Genomic DNA, 18,176 nt, shown 5'->3' with positions numbered 1-18,176 from the left:
TATTTGGCATAATATATTTAATCCACTGTTGTTACAAATTAGCAGATAACCATACGGCAAACAGTAGGTATGCAGAATCCGTATCATCTCGCCTAGGTCCGTTTACAAAATGCAAGGCACACGCCATGCATTGGAACAAACGTACGAGAACGTACTGCCTTGGTACCAAGAATACGGGAGGTATTGCGAGTTTATAATCTAAAGTGAACGCGAATTCATAATTCGAGTTTATAATCGAAAGTCTAGTTTAAATCCTATTCAGTGGCGGATCTAGCTGAAGGGGGTACAGTGGTTCTGTGGCCCGGGGGCATTCTGTGCTTCCAGGTCCAGATCCAGGAATTTTTGAAAGAGGGGGTTGACCTGATAGTAGTTATTTATAGCATTACTAATTTTCTCTTTTCTAATAAAACTATATGAAATTATTGAACCACGCCTATTGAAAAAGAGGGGTTTGAACCCCCTGAACTCTCTGGATCCGGGGCAGGGTTTGTTGGGGTTCAGTGATTCTCTAAGGGTTCTGTGGTTGTGTGGGGTTTTGTGGTTCTGTGGGAGTTTTGTAGTTGGTTGGAGGTTCAGTGGTTCTGTAGGGGTTCTGTGGTTCTGTGGGGTGGTGGGTTTGTGGTTATGTGGGGTTCGGTGGTTCTGTAGGGGTTAGGTGGTTCTGTAGGGGTTCTGTAGGGGTTTTGTATGGGTTCTGTTGTTCTGTCGTTCTGTAGAGTTCTGTGGTTCTGTGGAGGTTCTGTGGTTCTGTGGGGGTTCGGTGGTTCTGTGGGGGAATAGGTGGTTCTGTAGGGATAGGTGGTTCTGTAGGGGTTTAGTGGTTCTGTAGTGGTTCGTGGTTCTGTGGGGGTTCTGTGGTTATGTGGGGTTTTCTGGTTCTGGGGGGTTAGGCGGTTCTGTAGGAGTTCTGTGGGGGTTCTGTGGTTCTGTGAGGTCTGTTGCTTCTGTGGGGGTTGGTGGTTCTGTAAGGGTTTGGTGGTTCTGTGAGGTTCTGTGGTTTTGTGAGGGTTCTGTGGTTCTGTGCTTCTGTAGGGATTCGTGGTTCTGTGGGATTCTGGGGTTCTGTAGGAGTTTCGTGGTTCTGTGGGGGTTCTGTTGTTCTGGGGGTTTTTCTGGTTCTGGGGGGTTAGGCGGTTGTGTAGGGTTTCTGTGGTTCTGTGAGGTATGGTGCTTCTGTGGGGGTTGGTGGTTCTGTAAGGGTTTGGTGATTCTGTGGGGTTCTGTGGTTCTGTGAGGGTTCTGTGGTTCTGTGCTTCTGTAGGGATTCGTGGTTCTGTGGGGTTCTGGGGTTCTGTGGGAGTTTCGTGGTTCTGTGGGGGTTTCGTGGTTCTGTGGTTCTGTGGGATCCGGGGTTCTGTGGAACTGAAATCGAAGCCTAATAAAGGGTTTTCAGAGATTTTAGGACTAAGCGTTTTCAGTAACTGTGAAATAACAGCCTGGAAGTTTTTACACTGGCAGCAGCTTATTAATTTATAATAAGTCAATGTTACCCATAGGATTTTGAACTCCATGAATATGGTCTATTCTTACTTTAATTATTAGATCAATTAAAAATTAACTACATACATGATTACTTTGCGAACCAACGGAACCACTCTCTACAAATTCTGGCATTAGACAAACCTAGATATCCAAAGTAATGTGATTCTAATCATTGTGAAAGTGTGAAAGACAGGACTGAAGTGTTATTCCAGAATTCGATTTATAATGTGTCGTTATGCCCCTACATAACGGGCAAGTGAGGTCTTTATCCCCATCTGGGCGCCCACCAACCTGGCAGGTGAGCCCAGCAGGGTACATGTTTCTGTGTAGTCAACATGGCGATCAATGACAAGCCAATATTTATTATTGTTTTTCATTACATTATTTTTAATTATTTTGTTTGTTTATTTTTAATTGTTTATTTTATTTATTTATGAGGTTATTGTAGGTTTTCTAGAGTGAATAAAAGGTAGTCTATGGCGTTGCCTAGGAACTATGACTATTGTTGGGCGTGGTCATACCATTGCTGTTATTAAACGAGCTGCTGCTAGTACAAAGAGCAGAACTGAAACATCAGCATATTGAAGCGACTTTCTCTCTCTCTCTCTCTCTGTATTCAAGATATTTCTACAAAGACCACAGAGCTTTCATTTTATATTTTTTAAAAACAGCTACAAATATCCAAGGATGTTGACCAATTCCATCCCTATATAACTATACTTTCTTCGCAAGAGACTTTCACTTGCTGCGATTACACAATGACAGTTTATAAGCAACTCAGACAAGCAGCTGACAATACACAGCCTGTCCTACTCAGGCACGTACTTATGGGGGTTCGGGAGAGGAGTGTGTGAACAAACTGAACCACTTCAGTCAGATGTCCGCTTGTTCAGTACCTCTGCATGTCTACAAGCAATCAGACTACAAGGGCAGATCCAGAGGTGCTTTTGCCGGCGGCACAAACTTGTAGTCTAGATATTTTGAATGTGTAATATCTAAATTGTAATTTTTAGACAACAACATTACTCCTATACCCAACCACCTAGATTTTGTCCGATTCACTACTGTCAACGTTTGAATCTTCAAAGTCATCTTGCAATAGAATGTCTGACAGCAGCAATTTCCGAGGTTTTCGTTTGGCAATGTAATCTCTACTGCCGAGGGGGCGTGCCTTCATTGCCCAACCTGAATCTGCCTCTGATGAATTTGCATGCAATATTTGCACCATCTGTTTAGAAGTTGTAGCTGCTGGCCTGAGTCCCACGTTCGAGATGCAGAGTTAGACTCCACCACTCTTTGGTGCGTAACGTACAGTGTATATCATTACATGTAAACTATGCATATTTACAAATGTCTTTTAAATAGACCTGGTAACTAATAAATAGAAAAAATTGAAAATGGAAGAAGTAATTCTAACTTGGCAGAGTTGCTGTATGTTCTCATCAAACCAACAGGCACTCCGCAGAATCAAATCCATAGCAGTTACTCCCTCAAACCACGTCAAATGATCTTCTAGACTTTCACAAAAAGTTTGATGTAATGAAGATAGGCAGCAATTGCTACCCACAGTACAGTACCAGTGACGTTACGTATCATCAGATGTACATAAGTCAAATCTGATTCCCAATCAAAGGGAAAGTACCCTTTCACCATTCTGTGTCCAACATAAACCAAGATCGAGTTCATTCCAAGAAAGTAGAAAGGAGCTCCAGTCCACCATTTCTTGATATCAATAACATAATAGAATATAGTCAGTAGAATAAACGAAATGCCAGCCATCACTAATGTATACGATACTGACCATAGATTTTTATTGATTGGTATTAGGCCACCATTCTGTTGAAAGCAACACAGACCAGCTCCACTAATTCCAAAGACTATTCCATTCACTGTCCATCGTATCATCCTCTGGTGTTTGTCTCGATACAGTAGAAAAATACGACCGGCATGCACACCCAGAAAAGAAAGAAAGATAGAAGTCAAAGTACCAAGCATTCCTTCAGGATCATATGGTCCTGTCTCGTACATTTTCTTACATGTCGGTGTCTGATAAATATGGTCATGGCTAAATACCAATTCATCAATGTACCCAGCTGCTCCCCCAGTACAATTAGCATTCATATATTTGCCACCGTCACCGAGTTTTCCTCCCGGACCAAGATACTGATCTGGACAGTCTGATTTATGAACGAGGTATGTAATGAGCACATACCCCAGAACTAAATCAAGAGCTAAAAACCATTGTATTAAATAGTAACGAATTTCACAAATAGAGAACCGAGACGGTGCACGCCTCGTAGTATCTGGTCTGGGTGAGAAACAGAGGTGGAGAAGACATATCATCAGGTAGCACACAGCAAGACGCTGCAACACTCCAGGAATACGAAACGTAGCCAAATCAGACGATTTGTTCAGAAACAGACCGAGCACACTAAGTATAATAAATCTCCGCACAACTTTCAATAGTATCGACCATCGACTAACACCATGACATTCACTGTTTGATAGTGAGATGACAGCCGACACACCGAGAATAAACACAAACCAGGGAAAAACGAGATCGGCCACCGTGAGACCATTCCAATAGCTGAGTCGAAAGAACCAATACCCACCACCACCATAATTCACAAAAATCATCACAACTAATGATAGACCACGAAACGCATCGAGAGGTTTACTGCGTCGAGTAGCCTGCTTCAGCTCCCGACTACTTGTGCTACTCGAAAGAAGTCTCTCACTGATGGCTTCACAATCAGGACTACCCAAATCAGATCTAACCACCAAACCCGCACCAAAAAATTGATACCACACTCGACTTTCTTTGCAGTACTTAAAAATGAAGTTTTCCCAAACAATCCAAAACATTGCCATAGCAACCATTATCCCCATTGCAACCAAAAGGGGAGTGTACTTCCAGTCATCACCACCCTGAAGAAAAAACTTGCATTTTGCACGTGACAAAAATTGTACAGTGAGAACACTCTTTTCTCTAGTTCCATGTGGAAGTGCTGCTGTGTCACACGTGCCCAGCAGCTGTTGCTTGTGGGTTTCTTTCGCAACGTACAATTGGAATCCGAAGTCAGCGAATACGCTCGTGCAGTTAGCTGGTGCTCCTCGGAGAGATGATACTAATGAACGCCACGAGCAACGGTAGCAATTGTCGTACAGGATGAAGGCTTTCACTCTGAGGATGTCTGTGGCGTTATTTTGAAGGCAGAAGACGGCCTCGTTTGCGGCTGTTGAGACTTTGGATGCGTTGTGACTGTACGATGAGTGAAACGAAGACACAGTTAGATATAGAGAAGCGCTGAAAACAATGAAAAACATCGTAATTCATGCAGTAGTGTACAGTCAATAAGGAGTATCCGGGTATCTCCCGGGACATTCGTATCCGGTTGCCATAACCAGGTCGTTCAGTGCCATAGAAGTGTGTTAGAAAGTGATTTTGAACATGTAGCAGGTAAGTTTTGTCATACAGTGTGTCAATGTTGTCTAGAGAGTCCGGGTCGTGTGCACTTTCCGTTGGCATGAGACGAGAGACTTGTGTACATATTTATCTGGTCAATAGACTATGGAATGTGTGTATGTGTAGTTGCCGAAGAAACAGTAAATATACGGCTCTGGAAGTAAGCAAGTCAATGCTTAACAGACCTTTCTTGCGTTGCTCAGATAGACTTTCGTGTTTAACACTATTTAATTGATTAATTAATTAATGAAACGTTTTGATTTAGATATAAGCATGGGCATGGACTTGATGTTTATTTTAAAATCAGTATTTGACGTGTTAATATAGGCTTTTCAAACTTAGTTATTATTGTGTCGTTATGCCCCTTCTTAATGGGCAAGTGGGGTCTTTACCCCCATCTGGGCGCCCACCAACCCGGCAGGTGAGCCCAGCGGGGTACATGTTTCCGTGTAGTCCATACGGCGATCAATGACTAGCCAATTTGATATAGATTGCAGGCATTACGGTGACCGCGTACTCAATACAGCACGCCTAGTGGATATCAACGACCACCAGGAAAGCACTGGACGTCATCGTCAACGGACCGTTCGCCAGACCACAGAAACTCCCCAACGACTGAAACAAGTCATAGTCTCATGGATAAAGCTAGAGAAACATGAGAAAGAAAGACAGACAAGTTTCACAATTTACTGTCGTCACTGGGGTTTGAACCCCCAAACCATGGAGTGGTAGCCATTGTCGCTAACCACTAAGCCACGGTGGTGATTATCATTATTATTATTATTATTATTATTATTATTATTATTATTATTATTACGTATTGTTGTTGCTATTGTTGTTGTTATTATAACCTCCAGGCTTTCTTACTCTCCCAACGTCTGGCCACGCGAGACTACCGTATTTCCGCGAATAGTACCCTATGCTCAAATAATGCCCCATGGTTACGAAATACTATTACCTCATGCTTGATTAGTGCCCCACTGGGGCAGTATTCAAACCCAGTTACTATAGTATATGCATGCGCGTCTACCAATATGTACGTTTGAGATGAAATGAACGCCAAATAGAACCACTGACTAATGATGAAGATTCAACATATATATGCAACAAACCAGGAATACGACTTAGGTGAAGCGAAAGTATCTAGGATACATACCAGTAAGACTGTAAGATTGGATTACACACACACACACACACACACACACACACACACACACACACACACACACACACACACACACACACACACACACACACACACACACACACACACACACCACACATACACACACACACACACACACACACACACACACACACACACACACACACACACACACACACACACACACACACACACACACACACACACATTACCGGTAGGTGTTGTTGTGCAGTGTGTTGCATTGTTGCACACTAACAATGCAACACTTTGTGCTTGTAATCTATCAATACCCCATGCTCAAATTGCGCTCAAATAATGCGCCATGTTTCCTAACTATAAAAATAGTGGCCCAGCACTATTGCGGAAATGTTTGCCATTAAAGCTTGAATAGCATTATTTTATTTGTAGTGTATGAATTTGTATGTATTAGTTTTATACTTAGTATTATGTATTTGTAGTGGTGCAGCAGGGGCGTAGCGTGGCATGGGCTAGACAGGGCTATAGCCCATCATTTGTAGGCGTGGTCATAAAAATTGTGGACTGTAAGTACATGTATGTGTAAGGACCAAATAGTATTTATATTATATAAATATAATATAATAAAATAAAATATAATAATAATATAATATATATAAATATAATATAATATAGATATATAAATTTATGTATATATATATATATTTATATTTATATTATATACACCACACTGTTTTCCAGCCTGGTATCAGTTATTTAGAAGACAATAAAAGTGGACGTGTTCATAAAGTGGGCGTGCCTCGTACTATCGTGAAGTTGGTCCCCCTCATTTCTGGAGGTTACGCTACGTCCCTGGGTGCAGTATGCAAGAACGTTTAATTTATTGGTTTGACTTGATGCTACTGTGTGGGAGTGCACGTGCTTGAATGCATGCTTGCATATTTGTATACCCCCCATTTCTAGAGGTTACGCTACGCCTGGGTGCAGTATGCAAGAGCGTTTGAATTAATTAATGGTTTGACTTGATGGTACTGTATGGGAGTACACGTGCTTGAATGCATGCTTGCATATTTGTATGCATACATGCTGTGTCTGCATGTAGCATGAGGCTTTCTTGGTTAATTTTAATTCTTTTCGAAAATTTTGGATAATGACGAAAAAAGTTGTTAGTACAAGTTCTAAGTTAAAATTTGCGTAAACGATTACGCTGATTGGGCGTTCGCGTGGAAGCACGTGACGGGCACCTGAAGTGACGGGCGCATGCGTGACAGTACGCTACTCAAGTGTCCCGAGAACGTCGAAATGATACGTTTGCTTGCGCTGGTCGTTATTTCCATGGTTGCCAATGTCGATGTCATTGCCTCTCCCTATTTCGGTGATTCTCAGCCGCTCGTGCAACCATCAGACGAACCGTGGAATCCTCAAGAGATGCTCTCAACCATACAGACGTACATTGCTTGGGGATCACCCGAAGGTAAGCCGATGCCAGACTGCAAAGCATTCGACAGCGCGTTTTTCGGCAACAAAACCTGGCGAAGTCCGTTCGTCGTTCCCGGCGGTTTTGTCATATTCGAGATAGAGAAATATTGTAACGGACTGGCAGAGAATCTGACTTGGCACAGTGGCAGACTCGAGGCTGGTAACTTTGTCTATCCGCTCTACTACGGATTGAGAGATCCTAGACCATACAAGGTTGCATTTGTGTGGGCCGCTGTAGGAGAGTCGGTGTCATACCGCGATGTACTCGGTCTGAAACGCTACAATTTTACCATCATCAGCACGATGCAGTTCTACAACGAGACTGCCATATTTATTGGCGAGGATATCTTCTGGCCAGAGAGCAATGGTGAAGTTCCCGACGTTCTGATGACAATGATCAATCAGTATATGTCATTTACGGATGGTGATTGTAATAAGTTTCCAGAGATATTCCAAGACAAGTATGGTCTTATTCAACCAAGTGGATCAGACGATGTGTTTGGAACAGCAGAAATTGTTAGATACTGTGATGAGATGAGGTACAAATGGACCTCTTACACCTATCGTCTTCACGATGTGACCTTTTCTGTCTCCACCTACAACGGGCTGGTCGATAATGTTGCTTTCACTTGGACAAGAACTGGCGTGTATCTCGATGAAGTGAGAACTGATGAGATCATGACCGAGCTGAACATATATCAGGATGATACACCGCTCAAAGATTTGAGGATCGGTTCAGCGTATGACTTTTTTCAACCTCCACCAGGACCGCCTATTGCAAAGTAAAGGCTGCGATGAGAAGAGCAGCAACGATTTTGACGTTCGAAAATTAGTGCAAGTGTTGACGTGGGTCATTGCTGCGCGTGTTGAACGGGTTTCTGCATGTCTTCACTGTTATAGTTTACGAAAATACTCGTACGTGTATGCTCCAAATGTTGCATTGCTCATTTTAGAATATCTAAGTATAGTAAATCACCAAGATTTGGAGTACCCTAATCTGCAACTTAATTTTTACACGAAATGATGCATGGATGCAGCGTTGCTCACATTCTGTTGTACTTGAACAAACTCCGACTGCAAATTCAGGCACATGCATGGATGGATGTTTGCTGGCTAATGGCTAGCTACAGCAACGATTTTAAGTTACTAGTCTCTCTCGTTCTCACTCTGGATTCATTCTGACGGACGGCAAACCAGCATTTAGACCTAACGAGTTGTCTGCGGTCTGTAGGTCTCCACCCTCTAGACATTCGCAGTGAAAAATTGTTTGTATAAATTTATCTCAGCGTAACCAACTAGTGTCAGTATATATATATATATATATATATATATATATATATATATATATATATATATATATATATACACACGACAAAGTGACGGCAAGTCTTTAGTCTTCTACGTGGGAGGGATCATTATCATATCAAGAGCGCATGCGTGACGGTTTGCCTACTCAACTTAGTTGCTGTAGCTTCAATGAGGATGACAGAAATGTTTCTAGTAAGTCTCTTTCTCACACTCATCATTCTGTCTGTAACAGTCAATGTAGAGGTCACTGCATTTACGCATCACTCTGTTACACAATCGAGGGACGAACCGTGGAATCCCCAAACCATGCTGTTAACCATACAAAGCTACGTAGCCTGGGGATCGCCCGACGGTCAACTGATGCCAGACTGTGAGGCCTTCGACGCCATATTCACCGGCAACAAGACGTGGGAGAGTCCATTCGTCGTTCCCTACGGATTCGCTATGATCGACATAGAGAAATACTGCAAAGAGCTGGCACAGAACATTACTTGGCACAGTGGCAAACTTGAGACGGGCAACGTCGTTTACCCTCTCTACTACGGACAGACTGACACAAAACCATACAGAGTTGCATTCGTGTGGAACGCTATTGGAGAGTCATCTTACCGTGAGATATTTGGTCTCAAGCAGTACGACTTCACTATCGTCAGCACCGTGCAGTTCTACAACGAGACGGCCATATTTACTGGCAAAGACATTTTCTGGCCTCAGAGCCAGGGTGACGTTCCAGACGTTCTAATGACGATGATTAATCAATATATCTCATTCATGCAAGGCGATTGCACCAAGTATCTTGACCTGTGGGACAAGTATGGTTATATCCAACCGAGTGGATCGGATGGGTTTTATGGAACAGACAACATCCTGTCCTATTGTAGCAAGATGATGTATGAATGGAGCTCTTACACGTATCATCTTCACGACGTCACATTCTCGGTTTTCAGCTACACCGGGGTGATCAACGAGGTCGCTTTCACGTGGACAAGAACTGGACTACATCTTGGTGAAGTGAGAACCGATGAGGTGATGACCGAGTTGTACTTGTTTCAGGATAACACCCCACTGAAGACGCTAAAGATCAGTTCCTCAACTGAGTACTTTCAGCCGCCATTTAGACCATCTCGTAGGTTTGCCAGCAAAGCCGAGGGCGAGTAGAGCAACTTTTGACATGCAATTATTTTTAAATTGTGTAGTGGCAACTACTCTTTTGCCCATGCTTGACGGGTCTTCTTTGCAGCTAGTGATGGTATATACGGGCAATGAAAGCTCTAAAAATAGTAGGAAATCGATTAGTCACTCTTAAGCAAATCTTGGATCTAGAATTGTATTGCGCGTACACGTGAGAGCACGTGAGAGAAGCCACTGCATGTAGAGATAGACTTGAAGATCGGGTTGCTTGTCCACTAGCGCAACAACGGTTTCGACAAGCGGAAAATTTGATATTGCATGTTGTCACTGCATTGTTTCTTGTACAGCGTTGTATTGTCGTCTATCTAGATAATGTGTTTGCGCAATCTCGGTGTCTGAAGCCCGGATTGCAATTAAGGTCAAAGTGTTAATTAATTGTAGAAGTAACCACAATAGGTAATTGCATCTTAGTACAAGAATCCAACCGACCATCAACGATGTTAGGGACTCACTCGTGTCCAGTCCGCTTTATCACATGCGCTGTGACGTGAGTATAGGATCATGGGGTTTCACATGTGTTGCTGAATTTTGAAAATGTAGTACATGTATATTATTCAATTAATTAGAACAATTTACTTACTAAACATCTACCTGTTGCCGTCAGTGTCTTACGGTCTAATGTATGTCCTAACAATGTAAAGTCTATATACGGTTTACTGTATTTCCTAAAAATAGATTCTAGCTACAATGCAAAGTTGTAAAGCCATATTTAATAGTGTGGTGTAGTATAGAGTATAATGACTATTTTTGGTTGCCCCACTTACAGTACTGTTGTGGACCTGTAGCCCAAAGCGATGGCTATGACGCAACAACCTCCTGTCCGTCGTTCTCTATATCTGCTTGTCGCTGTGGCATCTGTACTCATTGCCCTTTTTGTCCAGCTAGCCACGGAATATGCTGCACTCCATCATTTTGAGTACATATTGACGTGTCTGACTGATCAGCACTCCTGCAAGTGTGAAGGCTGGAATGCCAGAAGAAGAAGAAAAACAGAAAGCTTCGATGCTTCAAACAGACATGTGTGGATACTGTAATTACGTAAAGGCTACGATTCCGTACGTCGAGTCAGTGACATTTCATGTGAGGAGTACATGCAGGTGTATGGTTTGACTGGTAGACCAGTTATTGTCACAGATGTAGTGAGACACTGGAACATTCTAAGTTTTGTCGAGGAGCTGGAGAAAATGAGTCTCCGAACGTACAGGGAATTGCACTATCGAGCTGTAGAATTAGGCACGAAGAACAAAGTGTTTGGTTCATTCTTTGATATTTTGTATACGGGCGTTGATCTTGAAACAGGACAGTATTTAACACCTGAAAATTTTTACGGCATCTGGCGAAGTACTGATGAACGATACATGGTACATTAATTGGATTACAGAAGACAAGTCTATGTTTGATGTTTTGAACCAAGCAGTGCAAGGTATTCTGCAATTTAGATGTGATGAACGTACTTATTCTAGATACAGTATGAAATCGCGCGCGCGCGCGCGCGCGCGCGTGTGTGTGTGTGTGTGTGTGTGTGTGTGTGTGTGTGTGTGTGTGTGTGTGTGTGTGTGCGTGTGTGTGTGTGTGTGTGTGTACACGTGTCTATGTGCGTTTGAAGCAGGCTCGATCTGTGAGAGAGGCAATTGAGCTGTTGTTCATCTGCTCTTCCTCCACCCTAGATTCAACTTTGCCCATTTAGTCGCTGATCCAGGGTTGGTGTACGTGCACCCTCAACACAGTGGGCGTGTCTTGAGGAAATTTCACATATGCTCTCACTACTCTGTTCAAAGGAATGTCTATTTTTCTTTAGTTTGTGCAGTTGCGCATGCAGAGCACGAGTTTCTGAAACGCAGAGGAAGTCTGTACTTGTACTAAGCCTTGTCCTTCTAAAGCTATATGTATATAGACCCATCCTGGAAAGACACGTACGCGGGACTAAGAAATTGGAGCGTTTAACCAGACGGATGTGCCTACTGTCTGTTTCCCGTAAGCGTGAACTCGGAAGTGAGCAATGAAGTAGAGGTCACACCAGGTGTGTTCATTGGAGCACTAAGAGCTGCTCCAGTTGGACCAAGTTATACCAATTATCTTAAATGGTTCCAGTTGCTGATTTGTTGGTCTTACAAGATAATTGGAAACTAGCCATTGCTCCACCCGATTGTGTTTGATATGCACAAGTACTATCCTCGCGTTTCGTTTGTAGGAAAGGCTTAGATAATTTTATAAACAGAAATGCCAGACCTAGCGGTTTCTAACGATACCGAGATCATCGCGAAAGTCCAAAAGACAGCAGAGATATTGATGATTTTCAAAGTTCACACTTATGGGGAACAGACAGTAGTCCCTGCGACTTTTGACGACGAGCTGGTATCGGTGACTAGCAGGCTTTTAAAATTGAAGACTTGCCCTCAACTCTGTAGCATGCAGGCTCCAGCAGCCGGCACAGATCAACAGTATTTCCAATTGTAAACTAATACACTGAGAATTATTTGCACACCAGTAACCATTTGTAGTTGTGAGCGGAGAAGCATCAGTGAACTACTACGACTTAGATCTTACTTGCGTTCAGCAATGGGACAGACAATTAACGGTCTCCCCTTGTCACGCTCTCACTACCCTATGGAAGAAAATACGAGGAAGTCATCAATGATTTGCTAGAAAACACTCCCGAAGGATGGAGTTTATTAATTTATATTCTAGACTCAGATGACTAATTGGCAGCTTAGTGCGTAGTACTGTACCGTTTCATAAGCTACCGTGGTTCTTTATGGCTAATTTTTGTGTTAATATAAAGTTTCATTTGTCGATATTAATCGTGCACCCCATCGTGGGGCTCTGGATCCGCGCCTGCCATTGGTGGATGTTTGGTTCCCTCTCAAACAGTCGACCTCACGTGAAATCTCTTTTTGCCTTGACTGCGTGACTTTGAGTTTGACACATACAATCCCTATGCGCATAGGATAAACGGTAAACTGCAACTTGCCAAGCTGATTACAAAGTGAAAACATGAGCAGCGTAACTTCGAACTTGTAGATACAGTAGGTTTTTCTACTACCTGACTTTGATGCATGCTTGTAATTATAATGTCCGATACGTGGGCATTGCTTTATTCAATTGAACTTAGTGTCTGATGTATGGCCGTTGCTTTGTTAACTAACTTAACTAACTTGGTTGGACGAATTATCTGGAAGTTTGTGTTGTCTCCGCCCAATAACGAATTATATTATTCTACGCGGAAATTTGTATCAATTACCTTAACTAATTAATTTGTCCCGCAAACAACGGGCTAATCAGCTAGTGATGTATAAGTCCAATTCTATGCATAGTCCAACGTTGTGCTAACTGTTTGAGCTAATTATAAACAATCTACAGATTGTTAAGCTGTTTATAGAAGTGACTACTAGTAATGTTAATTAATGAAAGTTATAAAGTAAATAGTTGGTATATAATGAAGTCTAAAAATTTTGTGGGCTTTAATTGTTTACAATAAATTTTGTTCTATCATTCTACTCAACGTACAATATCATTTTTTTGTCTGCACAGAGAATTGCAGTGTACTTACATTTAAGAATTAAACTGTTGTGGCATAGATATTCATGTAATATGCAAATATGCAATAACAATAGACTTTTATATAAACTATTACTGCTGACTTTTAGACAGCATGGAGTTAGCTTTGAATTGGATTAGGATACATTTCAAGTTTGTGAAATAATTGATGAATCTATTAATTTTGTCTGCCTAGTTACGCCTATTTCTGACATTTGAGAAAGGCGATCCAAGTAAATATGTTTAGAGCATTGAAAATCGTTTGCTCTAATACGAGATTATTGACAACACCAGAAAACGCTCTGCACATGATTATACACAGCCTCGCAGATATGATTATCAGTGGCATTAGTAGGTCTTTCGAGCTTAGCTGAGTGTAGTACTGTGTACTCTAAGCATTTGGTCACGTAAGGCTGAAGGGGCGGTTGGCTGGCTGGGGCTCTGGCTCGGTCCCTGTGGGTCACCTGATTAGTGAATTGTTTGAAACTTTCCAGTTGCAATAACCTTATACCAGACTCTCTTTCAGTTTTCAGTATTTGCTGTCAAGTCCCTGCAACAACGTTTCATACGGAGACTAATCTTACATTTGAAATTTACAGTTTAATGCCAGTTAATTGATTAATTAAAATTGGTATGTGAAGCTTTAGGGAAATATGTGTTGATTGCTTATCTTGTTTGGTTATCTTGTTTGATATATGTAATGACTTCTGTAATGAATGCAAATAATGGTAGATTAATTAAGTAATTATTAGAATTTGGTACATTTAGAGGAGCTTTTGTAGTCAATGTTAGCTAAAGATATATCTCTATATCTATAAAAGTCTGATCTGTCTATCTGTCTGTCTGTCTGATGAGTTGACCAAGAGAACCTTCATGGGCATTATTGGTTTTAGTCACCTCAGTGACACTGCATGGAAACAAGCAGCCCTTAAGATCAGGTTTGGAGGATTCGGTCTAACACAGGTCAGACAAATTTCTCATGCAGCTTACTTATCTTCGTGGTGTCAAACTATGAACAAGTTGCCTAGTCGTTTCTCATCAATGTCTGACCTGATCAACTATCTGAAAGAGTCTGAATCAGTTCCAGAATCAATTGGCTCTACTCTCAAGTCAGCGTTTCAGTTATTACCACCTTTACCAAAATCAGTCGACAATGAATCAAAGGAAAATCAGTCCATTGAAGATTTCATTTCATACCCACGAAAGTTACAGTATCGCCTGTGCACCAAGATTGCCAGCAGTGAAGTTGGTGACCTGCTCGCCCATGTCCCCTCTGATAGAGATGCAGCAAGGTTACGATCTTTACAGGGAAAAGGCGCAAGATCATGGCTAGAGGTAATACCGTCTTCTGGTAAGCACGCACTTAAAGCAAAAGAGTTTTCCATTGCGTCTTATCTAAGACTGGGAATGCCTCTGCCATTCACTGAATGGGCCAATGTTTGTGATTGTGGTCGAGTTATAGACCCCCAAGGATACCACCTTTTGGTCTGTAAGTATGGAGGTGGTCCTGTTTGGGCCCATAACTCTGTTCTCCATGGCTGGAGTGAATGCATGAGTGACCTACATATCCCACATGAGAAAGAACCAAGAAATCTATACGTCAACACTGAGGATCGCCCAGACATTACATTCTTTGATGCAGAATCAGGACAAAATCTAGATGTTGACATATCATTGGCACACCCATGCAGTCAAGGCATTCTAAAACGATCCAGCAGGGAGGATGGGTTTGCTGCCCGCACAAGAGAAGAGAAGAAGACCAATAAGTGTACAGGAGAAATTCCACCAGGAGGGACGTCATCAAAGTGTATCCCAATAGTGTTTGAGCACTTTGGTAGATGGGGCCTGCAAGCCGATGCCTTCTTACACACTCTCTCAAAACAGTACAGCCGTAATGAGGAAGACCCCTTTCGTAGTGCGGAACAATTCAAAACTTTTTGGAGGAAACGGTTCTCTTCGATTCTTCAAAGATGCAACGCAAAAGTAATCCTCATAAAGTTGTCAAGAGTTTTAGAAACAAAGAATGACATGGACAAGCTTTTTGACTTTAATGTACAGATCCAAGTCCACTAATGTTTTAAAGTATTTCGCTGTGAAGGACTGGTTCATTATAGAAGTTTAGGATGTTAACAAGAAGAGGATCTGTAACAATAAAATAATCTGTCTGTCTGTCTGTCTGTCTGTCTGTCTGTCTGTCTGTCTGACTGCGTGTCTGTCTGTTTGTCGGTGTGTCTGTCTGTCTGTCTGTCTGTCTGTCTCTCTGTCTGTCTGTCTGTCTGTCTGTCTGTCTGTCTGTCTGTCTGTCTGTCTGTCAAATTTTCATATATTTTTATACATCAAAGCTAATACAGGTGAAACTAAAGTAACAGCTAATGAACAACAAGTGTCACAACTACAATTACAATTACACAAATAACAATTAGCATTAAAAAGCTCCCCTACGGAGCCTACAAACCGAAATTTAGTTTACTGAATTGAAAGTTGAACAACATCTAAACTCTGGTCAGTATTCTGTCCATATGTTACTCTGATCATCTTTCTAGTCAACACCGAGGCATGTCTGCCTGTCTGTCTGTCAGTCTGTAACATCAATCACGCCAAAACTGCCAGGCCAATCGCCACGAAACCATCCAGTTTCGGTTATAAGGGTTGACGCTTTAAAGGGGCGGGCCCCTTTTGAGGTCCAGGAACGCGACCGTAATAGCGAGAATGCTTTTATTGCTCAAAGTTGCATGATAAACTGTGACCTGTCGCGGTCGACAGTGAAGGTGTCGCCGTCTTCCAGAGTTCTCAATTGAGACGACGAGATATTTCTTAGCGATTGAAGTCGTCTCCACTCGAGCGCAAATTTCTCTATAACGGCGCATTGGAAATTTGAAATGCCCGTTTGTGACCTCGGACAGTATGAATGGAACGAGTCGCTTCTTACCAGTGACGTCGATGCTAGAGAAGCAAGGTATTTTTGCTATGTATGGGTTCTTCGTTTGCCCGTGATCGAACCCGCCACACCACTTGCTCTCGAATTTCTCTAGAACAGCGCATTGGATCTCCACCAAATTGAAATGACCGTTTGAGTATATCTGGGTTCTAAAAAATAGGGGTATACGTGAACAAATTCTTCGGGTGTTTGTGTTGTTCCCGCCCAATTAGTGTTAATTTGCTATACAGAACGGGCAAAGCACCACGCGGAAATTTGTGCTATGCATATTTTTATGATTTTATTGATATATGCCTTGCTCCTTACAATAAACAGACATAACACTAGGCGAATCTGTGTGTGTGTGTGTGTGTGTGTGTGTGTGTGTGTGTGTGTGTGTGTGTGTGTGTAGCTGTCTGGTATTTGTGTGGTTTATAGCTTGATTATCATGCAGATCCATACCTCTTGCTCGTTGCTCTACACATGCATCACGGATGTGGTTTTCATTGGTCGACTCGATGAAGGTAAGCATCTAGAAGGTCGCTCTCGTCATGTGGACACTGTTAATTAATTAAGATGCCTGGTACTTGCATGATCAGCTACTGGGAGACAAGTAATGGCACTTTTTGCCTGCTCGAGAGTGCAAAAGTGTCTGTCTTGTCAGACTTACAGTCAATGCTAGTTAAGGTATGCTTACTTGTGATAAGATGAGTACAATACAGCTTGGTAATACTGAGATGGCTGTGTGTCGCAGTGATAAAGTGCATACTATCTGTTTCTGCAGAGGTGCTTTAATCCAATTGAGCACATATGTGATTATTTTGCGTGTGTTGTTCAGCAGCAGTTGCCACGTAACACGTCAGAGCTGTGGCAATGCTTGGAGACAGCGTGGAATAATGTGCCACAAGAAAGAACACAAACCTTTTTTGATAGCATGATTACAAGAGTAAACAATGTCATAGAAGCTAGAGGAGGTTACACAAAATACTGAATCGATATATCATATAACACTAATTTTGTTAGGATAATTGTAATTACATACCACGTGTGTAAACTGTTGATTTGAGTAATCCTTTACATAGGCGAAGGAAGCCTCTGCTGAGTGGGGGGCACAACGGTTTGTCAGGCCATAGAAATCCAAGAACACTGCTAACTCTATGCCTTAGGGTTAGGGTTAGGGTTAGGGTTACCCTAACCCTAAGATAACGGAGAGCATTTTGTGGGGGCACGTGCCCCCACGGCCCCCCCAGTTCCGTCGCCACTGCTTTATACAACCGGTACAGTACTGTACAGTTGCGCCTGGAATCCTCATACGGGCACCGGACAAGACTAGCGCGAGAGAGTCTGGGGACGCGGCTATGTATCCTTGCACTGGAGAAATCCGGCAAAGGCTCCTCCTCATCGCGTGATTCACGTGCACTCAGCTCGGCTCGTCTAGCAGCCGTAGCCTCGCAAGCCAGGCTCTTCCGCGCAGTCGCTAGCTAACCGCACGTGAATCACACGAGGAGGAGGAGCTTTTACCGGAATTGCTCCAGCGCGAGAAGAGCCTGGTCGCTTTCGAGAACGTCATAGTGACGTGCGACCCCCGATCCGGTTTCATAGCTTGATAAAGCTAATTCTATTAGGTAAGCATGTAGGTATGAAAGTTGAGAACA

The 18,176-nt window shown here is 42.4% G+C and overlaps 3 protein-coding genes across 3 annotated transcripts; 2 read left to right on the top strand and 1 right to left on the bottom strand.

Annotated features, from left to right (window-relative positions):
• Positions 1–2,789: 2,789 nt before the first annotated feature.
• LOC134195819 (heparan-alpha-glucosaminide N-acetyltransferase-like) lies at positions 2,790–4,529 on the bottom strand. The gene has a single exon (XM_062664903.1). The coding sequence runs from the start codon at positions 4,369–4,371 to the stop codon at positions 2,995–2,997; it is 1,377 nt and encodes a 458-aa protein (XP_062520887.1). The 5' UTR covers positions 4,372–4,529; the 3' UTR covers positions 2,790–2,994.
• A 2,362-nt stretch (positions 4,530–6,891) lies between these two features.
• LOC134195590 (uncharacterized) lies at positions 6,892–8,616 on the top strand. Its single transcript, XM_062664637.1, has one exon. It carries the CDS (start codon positions 7,350–7,352, stop codon positions 8,352–8,354), a length of 1,005 nt encoding a protein of 334 aa, XP_062520621.1. The 5' UTR covers positions 6,892–7,349; the 3' UTR covers positions 8,355–8,616.
• Positions 8,617–9,007: 391 nt separating this feature from the next.
• LOC134195699 (uncharacterized) lies at positions 9,008–10,277 on the top strand. The gene has a single exon (XM_062664773.1). The coding sequence runs from the start codon at positions 9,045–9,047 to the stop codon at positions 10,032–10,034; it is 990 nt and encodes a 329-aa protein (XP_062520757.1). The 5' UTR covers positions 9,008–9,044; the 3' UTR covers positions 10,035–10,277.
• Positions 10,278–18,176: the final 7,899 nt, after the last annotated feature.

This window comes from Corticium candelabrum, chromosome 20, assembly GCF_963422355.1.
Source record: "Corticium candelabrum chromosome 20, ooCorCand1.1, whole genome shotgun sequence".
NCBI classification, from domain to species: domain Eukaryota; kingdom Metazoa; phylum Porifera; class Homoscleromorpha; order Homosclerophorida; family Plakinidae; genus Corticium; species Corticium candelabrum.
This window is presented reverse-complemented; position numbering and strand designations above follow the sequence as displayed.